This window comes from Kryptolebias marmoratus, linkage group LG2, assembly GCF_001649575.2.
Source record: "Kryptolebias marmoratus isolate JLee-2015 linkage group LG2, ASM164957v2, whole genome shotgun sequence".
NCBI classification, from domain to species: domain Eukaryota; kingdom Metazoa; phylum Chordata; class Actinopteri; order Cyprinodontiformes; family Rivulidae; genus Kryptolebias; species Kryptolebias marmoratus.
Window position 1 is genome coordinate 9239192 of NC_051431.1, and position 12771 is coordinate 9251962.

Genomic DNA, 12771 nt, shown 5'->3' on the forward strand with positions numbered 1-12771 from the left:
TTTGTTTGGAAAAAACTTTGCAAAGTTTTTTTGCCTCTTATTGGCTCTGGCTAGTTTGCTGAACATATTTCTGATGCACCATGCAACAATGGGAAGCAGCAAGTCTCCCGATCCACCTTGTGTACGCAGCGCTCATGGTGCGTTTAAAGACTGCTCGGAAAAACACATCCCCACATGTTAACAACGAATTAAACAATTGCAACGGCTGGAAAAAGTGCGCGGGATATAGGGCATACATAAGGGAAGTGGGGGACATGTCCCACACATACCCCGGTTATGCCTTTGCTTGGGGGTGCTATGACTTTTCCAGGGGGAGCTATAGCACCCCCTAGCGCCCCCCTGGCGCCGCCAGTGGTCGGGACAGGTGAAGATGGGCGTGGCTGACAGACAAGTGAATGACTGGGGGAGAGTGGAAATGAAAACACAAACACGAGGAGGACAGAACTTAGATGAACAAAGAAGAAAACAAAAACCAGATAACTTAAAATAGAAAACAAAACCAAAACACAAACCAGAGAACTAAAATAAAATAAAAACAAAACCCAGAAAAAGCCAAATCACCACATTTGTATTGTTTAATTTTGTGTGTTTTTAATGTTGTGAAGTGTTCTTGGGTGTCTTGAAAAGCGCTAACAAATAAAATGCATTATTATTATTATTATTATCATCTATCCAAGGAAGCTAGCAAATTCCATCAAACTAGACTTCTGCCGACAGTCAGGTGCCTGATTGGCATCTGCTTGTAAACTCCTGTGAGCAACAAGCGGCAGTTCCATATTTCCAGTCTTTCCAGTCAGACCAAGCTTTATCCTCCAAGATAAGAAATCTCTTCCCCACAGAACAGGGTTATAAGAGACTACCTACAGAACTTGGGAGTAGAGAAACTGGAATGACCTGCCTATAGTCCTAATATCAACCCCATTGAATGCCAATGGGATTTTCTTGGGTGTGCTGTTCCCACAGTGCTGACTGGAAAATGCCATCCCACAGCAATGAGACCAAACGGATGAGCAACATGGAGAGGAGGTGCCAGGCTGTTGTGGCTTTCGATCATTATGAGTTTTTCTATGGCCGATGCAGTACCGATTTTTAGAAACCAGGGCAGCTGATGGCCAATATACAGCACTGATTTTTTTTTTTTTTTTGGTCAATATGTATTTTTCATTTAACACAATACAACAATGATTGTTTAACTTAAATAGATGTTTATTTTGCAACTCTTCAAATAACTTTTACACCTAAAAGTAAGTAAGCTGATTGTAGCAACTGCTGCTGCAGCTTCATTTTCCTACTTTGTAATTGATTAAGTTTTCACAGCCACGGACAACTGACAATTTTTTCAAAAGTATCGCCTGATTAAAATCGGTCGGCCAATTAATCAGTCTACCTCTAGTGTTTCCACATGCTACTGAAGCCCCTGTTTGTTAAATAATAAAATGTTAAATTGCCTCTATGTCTTGTTTCTTCAGACTTCAATCATCCAATCCAATAAACAACACCAAACAGGAATCAATCGCAGAATAAGCTGTTTGGCTTATCATGGGCGCTCAACCCACAAATGCATTTTTCTAACAAATGTGGCAACACTTAAAGGGAAATAAACAGTAAAAGACTTATTACCATGAAGCATTGTTAGAACAAAGAAATACACACACACCAACACACACACACCATAGATTATATATACAATGTATATATGAAAGTGCAATATTATTTTTTTAGTTTGTGATTGTCACAAACAGCAGTGGGTGGGGTGATGAGCTGTGTTAGAGTACTGGAACGTTTTTATACAGAGTGATAGTTACAGTGTGTGATAGAGAACGATATAATGATAAAGAGTGATATAGACTGACAGAGTGATAGAGTGTGGTATCATGTGATATAGTGTGATAGGATGGGAAAAGTTCTGAGCATGCATAAAATGTCTGTTCCAAGATTTTAGTGGTTTATCATTGTGATTGCAGTGTATCTGGGTGCTGGGTAGAGCATGGTGGCAGTGTATTCATGATTTGGGGCCCACACACACTGACATGGTTTGGTTGTCAAGAAACTGAAGCAAGACTCGTCACTCTGGCCTTTTGACTAGACTACAAGTGTGCTCTTGACAAGGTCATGAAAACAAGACTTCTGGCACATAATGTGGTCTGAGAGAGTTGTGCAGGGTGCAGGAGAGCACCTGAGTGACTCTGAAAACAAAAGGAAAAACCTTTTTGGAGAATACTAAGAATGCAGCAGCATCATGAATGCCTTCAGAATGAAGGAGGATTCCCACATTTGCTGCGGTCCAGCCATGTTCTAATAGATCTAATAGATTTATCCTGTGTAAAGGGGGGTGAGGTTCTAACAAGCAGTAAAACTTCTACATTCACTCTAATAACCATCAGTGCACGGATACGTAAATAATTCATCATTTTAATAAGTCACTCAGCTAAAACAAAAACTTTTTTTCATCAAACATCAGAATGACACAAAATTCTAACAGTTTTGCAAAACACAAATGCTCCAAAAGATCTAAATGAATTCAAATGATATAACTATATGTAGCATACAATAATAAATAGATAAACAAATGTAACATATATATCTTTCATGTCAGAATGATCCTCCCATCACTTTATAACAAGTTTAAAACCTAATGAGGAAGTGTGTGTGTTCATGATGGTTCAGTGATCTTTCCTACATTACACTCCAGTGTTTTTCCTTCAGAAGCTTCAAGTTTTTAGTTACCCAGCATGAGGAAAAAAGGTGGATAAGTTAGAAAGCATCCATCACACTCAGTGCTCCTTAAAATTCAACATGGTTCCTTCACAGCTCATTCTCAGTAAGAGAATTAAAAAACATTTTATAATACTAAAGGCCTAGCATTCCTCGAAGGAATGGATACTCTTCAGAGTTTTAGACTAATATCATTTTTGGATGAGAAATGATGATGTTAAAGCTGTTTTGGTCAAACCTTGAAAATATTGTGGGATGTCATGTGATATTTTAGCACTCAGTGTATGTGTTAGGAGTCACTCTCAGCTACTACCACACCAAAATTTAGATCAATATCTGTAAAATTGACTGAGTTATTGCCATTGTTGTGGCAGCCATACTGAATGGAGCAGACTCCAAACATTAATTAGTTATAGGTGTACATCCAATGAATACGTTTGTAAGAGATTCATTAAAATCTGTCTCTTGGATTATCAGAGATTTTTCTAACAGGCATATAGAACTGACCCCAACAGATAATGGCAAAGTTTAAACCAAAGGTTTCATCCAGTCTTTTAGTCCTTGGAGTATGCCTTAAGAATCAATTACAATCACAATAAAATGTAGCTCAATATCTGCAACATTAACGGAGTTATAGCAATTTTTGTGTTTTGTAAAGTCCATTATTTCTAGCAGCCACCTTGTATTGGGTTAACTCCAAAAGTTATTCAGTTGTAGAGATGCAACAAATGATTACTTAGAGTTTCATCAAAATTCATCCAGTGGTTCATCAGATATTTTTAAATTAAAAAAAACCTAAAATAAATCATCAGTAACAAGTCCACTTCACTCCATCTTGTACTGGACTGTCTAACACACCTTGAGACACCTATGGATCTGACCCTCTAGAGGACCTGGAATTTCCAGGAGTTTTGATCTTTGTGGTCCAGGCAGTCCATGGTAGTAAAACCCAGTTTCCAGGCTTGCTGGTCCTTGTAGTCCAGGCAATCCACAGAGGTGAAGCCCAGGGAGGAGGCGGTGCTATACCCCTGTGAAGACAGAGAGGCTGGGGACTGGCTCAGAGAGCCCCCCATAGAGGGGACAGTGATGGGGCTGAGAGCTCCCCCAGTGCCTAACAACTGTGAATGCATGGGGGACAGGTAGGGGCTGCAGTCCAGGCCTGTGAAGTAGGAAGTGGTGCTGGTGTAACCCTGGGTGTAGGTTGATGGCTGGCCATAACTCATGGGGTAGGGAGATGGTCGCTGCATGCAGGGTGCCGAAGGAGAGGCCAGGGGGTCCGGCAGGGGTGAGATGGCTGGGCTCCAGATGGACACAGCAGTGTTTCCAGTACTGGAGGTCTGAGCCAGGCTGGGCCCAACTGATTGTGTCGAGGAGGGGCTGTAAGACCCGGATGGATTGGAAACTGGATCAGGGGCACTGGACTCTTGCACCTGTGAAGCCTTCTTCTTTTGTGGACGGGGTTTAGATTGCCCACTGCTCTGCTGCTGCTGCTGGCGGCATTTGGCCCGGCGGTTTTTAAACCACACCTGAAGACATTAAGAACAAGTACACGTGTAAAAAGAAAAAAACAGTCCCAGAAAGAAAGAAAAAACCCCAAAACAGAATCAGGTCTGTAGGTTCAGGTTAAGATAAAGTTTAAAGGTCCAGGTTAGGGTCAAGTCTGAAGGTTCAGGTTAGGATCAGGTCAGCAGGTTCAGGTTAGTTTGAGTTTGAACCATGTAGGGGAAAACTATGCTCAGTCTGTGGTCAGAAATCTAACTGACAAATGCTAAACAGAATCAAGTCCATCTGGTTTTGTACCTGCACACGAGACTCAGGCAGGTTAATCTTCAGGGCCACCTCCTCTCTCATGAAGATGTCTGGGTAGCGAGTCTTGGAGAATAGAGCTTCTAAGATATCCAGTTGTGTTCGAGTGAAAGTGGTGCGCTCTCTGCGCTGCTTCCGAGGCGTAGCTGCAGCCCCGGGACAAACAGAACAGAAAAATGACAAGGAACACAATTATAATGCAGGTGATCTGCAACATGTCTAAATGTGACAGCAAATGTGAATATGAACCAAATTGTGCTCAAATCAAGAAGCACTGTTTATGTCTCCAAAGAAACATTTAGCCAACATGCTGTCTTTTCCTGGCAAAACTAAATTTATTTATTCTTAAGTTTTTGTGTGCATATATAACTGTACTCCCTCCACATTTGTCCTTAATTTACATAAAAACAACTAAAGTATAACTTGTAAAAATTGGTCAAATTTGTCAAATTCTCAGGGTATTTGAATTTTGTCAATATTAGGTAATTAAATTACCAACAGAAGTACAAAAACACAGCAGAAAAAACAAACTCATTCAAACACAAACACCAAAATCCGTTTGTTTTTTTACTGTCAATGTTTGACTCATTATTACATGTGTTTAAATGTTCTATTGTTATTATTATTATAAATCATTTATTCCGTTTGGCTCCAACATTACGCACCAGGCTGTGCGTATTTACGCAATAAATGAGTTGCAAATAAAATCAAATTACAAAAGCAACACAAACAAACAAACAAAAACAACAAATGTGAGCAACATTATGTGAAAAGTTTAAAAGAAATAAATACATACGTGGATACGCGACGGTTGTGTGCAGGACATCCATCCCAGCAGCGGGCAGGTTTAACCCGTTCATGGTGTAGTGGGGCTGTTTTATGTAGGACATCATCCTGACAGGGGGCTTCAGGTCCTGGTGAGGACTTCTGGTCGGACTCAGCAGCGACGGAACCCTCAGAAACCAGTAGGGCAGCGCACAGACCAGGGAACGCGTAAGAGTTTTCACAAAAAAATAACAAATAAATAAACAAACAAACAAACAAAAAAACGCCAAACAGTCTTTTTTTTCCCTAAAGCGTGTTTTGGGCTTCAGCTAACCAGGACCTCAGCAGCAGAGCAGCATCCGGACGGGTCCACCGGGTCAGAACCAACACGCGCGCAGGTGGACTGGCGCCTTGGAGAGGTCGCTCCACTGAGTGTCTTTACCGGCACGCGCTGCTAATTACAGGAGCAAGAGACTGCGGCTTAACCCCCCCCCTCTAACATACACACAAACACTTAGACGGCGCACGCGCACAAAACAGCAACAGGCTAAAAAGTCACAAATTCTCTTTTTCCTTAAGTTACTCATATGAGCCTCTGAAATCATAAATGTGTTTTATAACTTGATATCTGTAAGTCTAGTCCATCTTTTCTCTAATTTAGGATTGCATACTACAAAAAAAAAAAAAAAAAAAAACAAAACAAACAACAACAATAATAATATCATATAATTATATTCTCCAAATGCCTGTTACAAATGATTCTTTAGTTATAGCAAACAAATCTACTTATATGAACTAAACTTTTCATTTAAGCCAAATGGATGTTTTATTTTTAAAGTTTATTTCTTCACACTTCCCTATTGCTCTCTTGTTTTGACCTCTGAAGCATTCTGCACCACACACATTGCTCAAACATCAAGTATGTCCAAAACAGCCGCCAAACTCCTACATAAACACTGAGGTGCAATATAGCAGCAAAGCTCATTTGATTTTTATCATAAAATGCTTTATCTGAAAGTATCTAATGTTCAGAAAAAAGAGGAAAGTCAGCAATCTGTTCAGTGGTGGAACAGCAGCCAGACTGGGTCAGAGAACAGAGACAAACTGAGGACAATGTGCCGAAGAACCTGTGGAAGGATGAAGGACAGACCCTGAGGACTCAGGCAGAACTGGAAACCTCCTGAAGGAAGACTGCTGCAGTGACACAATTACAGGTTGACTAATAGGAGTTTTTCCATGACTAATACAGATGCTGGTCTTTAGAAATTAGGGCAGCTGACGGTCGATAAAAAACACAATTTTTTGACTTTTTTTGGCCATATTGTTATATTTTAGTAAAATATAACAATAATTGCTTATATTAAATAAACATACATTTACTTCAGACAACCTGTACATTTCAAAGTAACATATAGAAAAGCATTTTTGCTTTCAAAAACTAAATTGTGTGCTACAGTAAGCTGGTTGTAGCAGCTGCTGCTGCATCTTCCTTTTCGTACTTGGTAATTGCGTACATACAAACATGGCTGCTTGCCAGGTTTTTAAGTGAACAATATCAGTTGATTAAAATTGACAGACACATCTAGCTCTAGACAGAATATCACTCGGAAAGTTTAAGAGATAAAAGGCCATACGAATTCTGGTTCTGATTGTTATTTATTGTGAATATTTTATATTATGGATATTTTTGATTCTTTACTTTTTATTTCAGCCTTTTTCCACCTCAGATGTTTGATACCAGGGATTTTTAGGCAGTCTTTACCTACAGCAAGACCTTTAATACATCACTCCAAATGTGTTTTTGATATTTTTCCTTTCAGATATTAAACATGATCATACACACTGAGTTTGATGATGGCAGAGCATTCTATGCTCAACAGCTTGTCTTTACAGCAAATAGGGAAGTAGGCAAGAGGACTGATCTGCTTTAATCCCTGTCCAACTGCCCTCCCTCCGAGAGCTGGGCACACACAGCCACACTCAGATCAATCCAAGCAAACCTTTTGTTTTTTAAGACTGAACACAGGTCAGGATCAGCATCCCAAGGGGCCGACTGGGACCTGGACACTCAGAGAGACCGCAGGCAGGTGGATGGAAGGAGGAGAGGGATGGGTGAGAGGGTTGGAGGAAAAGCAGTTGAAGGGGCAGAGGGTGGGGGAGAGCCTCTGGTCCTCGTCCCCACTGACACACTGCTGCACTTAATCCAGATTAGAGTGTCTAAAACAGGCCATCTTAATCTGCAGGCCAGCCAGCAATACAGAGGCTGCTGTCAGCTTCAATCACTCACAGTCACACACAAATACAGCTCCAGACTGAGATTCAGACCCACAATGTGATCAACACAGTGAACATGAACATGTCCCATTAGGCATTTCATCTGATGAGTCATCAAACATTTCAACATGACCTGCAGATTTACCATCATCAGTAAATCTTGGCCCGCATCAGAACACAGTTACCCATACAATATAAACAAATAATAAAGTGATGCAAATAATTAGAATAAATTCTCGCTCAATGTCTTAGGATAGATTTTCAAAAGCAGTTATGGTTTGAAAAGCTTAACAACTTGAAACAAGTTTCAAAGTATCTATGTAGATGCTGAAGCTGCCAAAAAAAAACATTGAAATTGTGCTTTTGATGCTAACACATGGCTGGGTCGCTTCTTTGGGGCTTGTTTTGTAGACCTAGTTGGTTGCTTCTCTCATGAGATCTGGCAACACTGCTCATTAACCACTGGATGAATTTCAATGAAACTCACAGAAAGTAATCATTGGAGGTGCCTTTACAATTGATTAGTTTTTTGTTTCAATTGATTATAGATGGCCATCATAGTGTGGTGATTGGGCTTTTTTCTTGGTTTTGTTTATGTTTTATTTTTATTTTAGTTCTTTGGTTTTTTGTTTTGTTTTTATTCTGTTATTTGGTTGTATGTGCTTTTTGTTTTTGTCTCATGTTCATGTTTCATTTCACTCTCCCCCAGTCACTCACTTGCCTATCAGCCACGCCCATCTACGCCTGTCCTGACTCTGTAATCATTCCACCTGTTCCCACTCACCTCGTTATCCTCAGTGTTAAAAACCCGGTCACTCTTTCCATACCTCACTGGTCCATTGTTTGTTGTTTGTTTGATGTTCTGGTTGGTTGTCCTCGCTTCGTGTTACTGGTTCCTGTCTTCAGAGTTCGGTTCCGTTTTTGTATTTAAATTTAGTTTTTGTTTGTTTTCTGCCACGTCAGCTTTTTGTTTTTGTTTGTTTCTTTAGTTTAATAAATTAGTTTCTTTTCTTTTAAATGAGTCTACGCTCTGGGTTCTTCTCCGTCAGTTCCACGCAACCTGACACACAACTGCTTTAGCAGATACAAAAATGGCTATAACTCAATCAGTCTGAGAGCTACTGAGCTATAATTAAGCATGCTAATAGCTGAGAATAATCCTCAACACATACTCTGAGTGCTAACAGATTGCCAATTTCTTTTTTGGTAAATGGGTATAACTTAATTTTCAAATACTGAGCTAAAATTGCATTTGGTAGTAGATGATAGTGATCTTCAACAAGTACTTTGAGTGCTGTTAGCAAAACGCACCAAGTAGCAGGCACCTTTAAAACTGTTCTAGTTGTTGTTATGATCTCAGACTCTTCCTGCTGGAGTACATCTGCAACATGTTGAAAAGACAAACTGTACTGGGTTTAACAGTTTTGAGCCTTGTTAACCATCAAGTACTCTTTGCTACTATAGTCACATTCAGCCAACTATTCAAACAGTGCTTTCCCACAGAAATACACTGCTCAAAAAAATAAAGGGAACACTCAAATAACACATCCTAGATCTGAATGACTGAAATATTCTCATTGAATACTTTGTTCTGTACAAAGTTGAATGTGCTGACAACAAAATCACACAAAAATCACCAATGGAAATCAAATTTTTTAACCAATGGAGGCTGGGATTTGGAGTCACGCACAAAATTAAAATGGAAAAACACACTACAGGCTGATCCAACTTTGATGTAATGTCCTTAAAACACGTCAAAATGAGACTCAGTATTGTGTGTGGCCTCCACGTGCCTGTATGACCTCCCTACAACGCCTGGGCATGATCCTGATGAGGTGGCGGATGGTCTCCTGAGGGATCTCCTCCCAGACCTGGACTAAAGCATCCACCAACTCCTGGACAGTCTGTGGTGCAGCATGACGTTGGTGAATGGAGCAAAAAATTATGTCCCAGATGTGCTCAATCAGATTCAGGTCTGGGGAACAAGTGGGCCAGTCCATAGCTTCAATGCCTTCATCTTGCAGGAACTGCTGACACACTCCAGCCACATGAGGTCTAGCATTGTCCTGCATGAGGAGGAACCCAGGGCCAACAGCACCACCATATGGTCTCACAAGGGGTCTGAGGATCTCATCTCGGTACCTAATGGCAGTCATGCTACCTCTGGTGAGGGCATGGTGGCTGTACGGCCCTCCAAAGAAATGCCACCCCACACCATTACTGACCCACTGCCAAACCGGTCATGCTGAAAGATGTTGCAGACAGCAGATTGCTCTCCACGGCATCTCCAGACTCGGTCACATCTGTCACATGTGCTCAGTGTGAACCTGCTTTCATCTATGAAGAGCACAGGGCACCATTGGTGAATTTACCAATCCAAATGCCAAGCGTCCTGCACGGTGTTGGGCTGTGAGCACAGCCGCCATCTGAGGATGTTGGGCCTTCATACCATCCTCATGGAGTCGGTTTCTAACCGTTTGTGCAGACACATGGACATTTGTAGCCTGCTGTAGGTCATTTTGCAGGGGTCTGGCAGTGCTCCTCCTGTTCCTCCTTGCACAGAGGCAGAGGTAGCGGTCCTGCGGCTGGGTTGTTGCCCTCCTACGGCCTCCTCAACGTCTCCTGGTAGTGTCTCCGGCCTCTGGACACAACGCTGACAGACACAGCAACCCTTTTTGACTTCTTCTTAACTTTGGGTATTGTTTTTCTATAGGACTTTATCAGTCTCTCCACATGGTTGTGGAAAAACTTTGGCTTGCACCTTGATTCAAGTGTTGCTTGAGTTCATTGAGGTCTGCCATCCATCCATTATCTGCCGATTGCTCCGGAGTCGGGTCACGGGGGCAGCAGCTTGAGCAAGGAAGCCCAGACATTGCTTTACACAGCCCCCTCTTCCAGCTCCTCTCGCAGGGTTCCAAGGCATTCCCAGCCCAGCCAAGATACATAGTCTCTCCAGTGTGTCCTTGGGTCTTCCCCGGGGTTTCATCCCAGTTGGACATGCCTGGAACCCTTCCCTAATGAGATGTCCAGGGGGTATTCTTACTAGATGCCTGAATCACCTAAACTGACTCTTCTCAATGTGGAGGAGCAGTAGCTCTACTCCAAGTCCCTCCCACATACCCAAACTTCTCACCTTATCTCTAAGGGGGAGCCTAACTACCCTGCGGAGAACTCATTTTGACTGCCTGTATCCACAATCTCATTCTTTCATTCACTACCCAAAATTCATGACCCTAGGTGAGGGTTGGAACATAGATCAACTGGTAAACAGAGAGTTTTGCCTTGCAGCTCAGCTCCTTTATCACCACAAAGGAGCGGTACAGAGTATGCAGTACTACAGAAGCCATACTGTCGATCTCACGCTTTATTCTTCTCTTATTTGTGAGCAAGACCGTGAGATACTTAAACTCCTCCATTTGAGGCAGCACCTCATTCCCAACCTGGAGAGAGCAGTCCACCATTTTCCGACTGAGGACCACGACCTAAGATTTGGAGGTGCTGATCCTCATCCCAGCCACTTCACACTTGGCTGTGAACCACTCTACCACTCTAGTGAGATCTGGAGATCACACAAACTGGACCACATCATCTGCTAATAGTGAAGACAAAATCCTGAGGCCAACAAACTGAGTCTATCGGGTCTGTCTGGCATCTGCCCCACTTCTTTGATTCAACTCACCACCAAGTGGTGATCAATTAACAGCTCTGCTCCTCTCTTCACCCATGTGTCCAAAACATACGACTGCAGATCAGATGACATAGCCACAAACTCTATCATCAACCTGCAGCCTAGTGTGTCCTTGCACCATATGCACTTATGGACATTCTTTTGTTATAGACAAACTGTGACTAGAACAGAAGTCTTGTTGATTTCTAAGATTTGAGCAAGATGGATAATGTAAGCAGGGCAGTGATTAGAAAGGTCGACTCCCAGCAAGAAGATTGCAGGATTGCTTCCCAACCCAGGGCCTTTTTGGGTGTAGTATGCATGTTCTTCCTGTGTCACATGGGTTTATGCCAGTACTCCGATTTCCTCCCACAGACCAAAAAACATGCATGTTAGGTTAATTGGCTATTTTATCCATTTTTCAAACTATTATTGTTATAGTTTGTTTGTTTGATCATTCTATTAGTTATAATGGGTAAAATTGTATGACATATGAAATATGTAAGATATGTGTGGGTTTTTTTTTTTTTTTTTGGTGTTTTTAAGTTTTAGTGTCTTCATGTTTTTTGTTCAGGTGTCTTTGTCTCGATTTGGTTTTTGTTCTTCATGTCCTTGTGTGTTGTCATCATTCACTCCTCCCCAGTTACTCTTTGGTCTTCCTGCCACGCCCATCCACACCTGCCCCAAGTCTGGTTAATTACCTCACCTGTACCCACTTTCCAATCACCTCCTCTGTTTAAAAACCCAGTCATCTCCTCCACTCTCTGCTGGTTCATTGTCTGCTTTGTTGGTTGTCTGCCTTGTTGCCATGCCTCGTCACCCTCTGCTCTGTTTGGTTCGTTTCGTCTCGTCTTGCCCCAGATCTGTTTTTGGAGTTTTCAGTTTGTTAGTGTATTTTGTATTTAGTTTTTTGCTGCCACGTCAGTTTTTTTGTTTTTGTTTATCTTTTATTTTTAAAATAAACTAGTTTTTCCCCCCACTACAAAATAAGTCTGCATTCTGAGTTCGCCTCCTTCCCCATTCCCACGCCTGACAATATGATATAATTTACAGTGACAACAAATTTCTGTCAGCAGTGGAAAAGAACATTTATAAAAACCATATGCTGCTGCTGTTATATTTATTTTTTTAAAGTCAACTAACCATACTCTCAGAGTATTTGCTTCTTTTATGCAACAAGAGATGATTTTAAATTTTAACCTAGGCTCTTCCGGTTTTTTGCTACCAATAATATCTAACATTTAAGAGCAGCTGACAGAGAAAATCAGTCATATTGCAAAAGACATGGAAAGTGACATCTCATGGACTTTAATGAAACTGGGTGTGTGAATATATCCCTGACTCCAACGTCTCTCTGCCGGGCTTCCTGACTATACGGGCAGATCGAGATTTAATAAGTAGCAGGAAAAGGAAAGGAGGTGGATTGGCAGTGCTTGTCAACAACAGATGGTGTCACCCAGGACATGTTACTGTGAAGTGTCGTCTCTGCAGTCCTGACATTGAACTATTGGCAGTAAGTTTTCGTCCATATTATTTGCCAAGAG

The 12771-nt window shown here is 41.5% G+C and overlaps 2 protein-coding genes across 5 annotated transcripts in view; both read right to left on the minus strand.

The window, feature by feature from the left end:
- The window catches only part of LOC108248434 (synaptotagmin-like protein 2), a 281347-nt gene that overhangs the window by 59313 nt on the left and 209263 nt on the right, over positions 1-12771 (minus strand). The window lies entirely within an intron of this gene.
- LOC108243093 (homeobox protein otx5-like) lies at positions 2393-5838 on the minus strand. The gene is made up of 3 exons (XM_017428318.3): positions 5318-5838; positions 4516-4667; positions 2393-4241 (listed from the first exon to the last, which is right to left on the minus strand). Exons 1-3 carry the CDS (start codon positions 5412-5414, stop codon positions 3600-3602), a joined length of 891 nt encoding a protein of 296 aa, XP_017283807.1. The 5' UTR covers positions 5415-5838; the 3' UTR covers positions 2393-3599.

Bases quoted from the DNA above. Each gene is read 5' to 3' on its own strand.
- LOC108243093 (XM_017428318.3), bottom strand. From the start codon at position 5,414: ATGATGTCCTACATAAAACAGCCCCACTACACCATGAACGGGTTAAAC. The intron at 4,668-5,317 runs GTATGTATTTAT...CCGGGGCTGCAG, and splicing joins CACAACCGTCGCGTATCCAC to CTACGCCTCGGAAGCAGCGC. The intron at 4,242-4,515 runs GTACAAAACCAG...TAATGTCTTCAG, and splicing joins TGCCTGAGTCTCGTGTGCAG to GTGTGGTTTAAAAACCGCCG.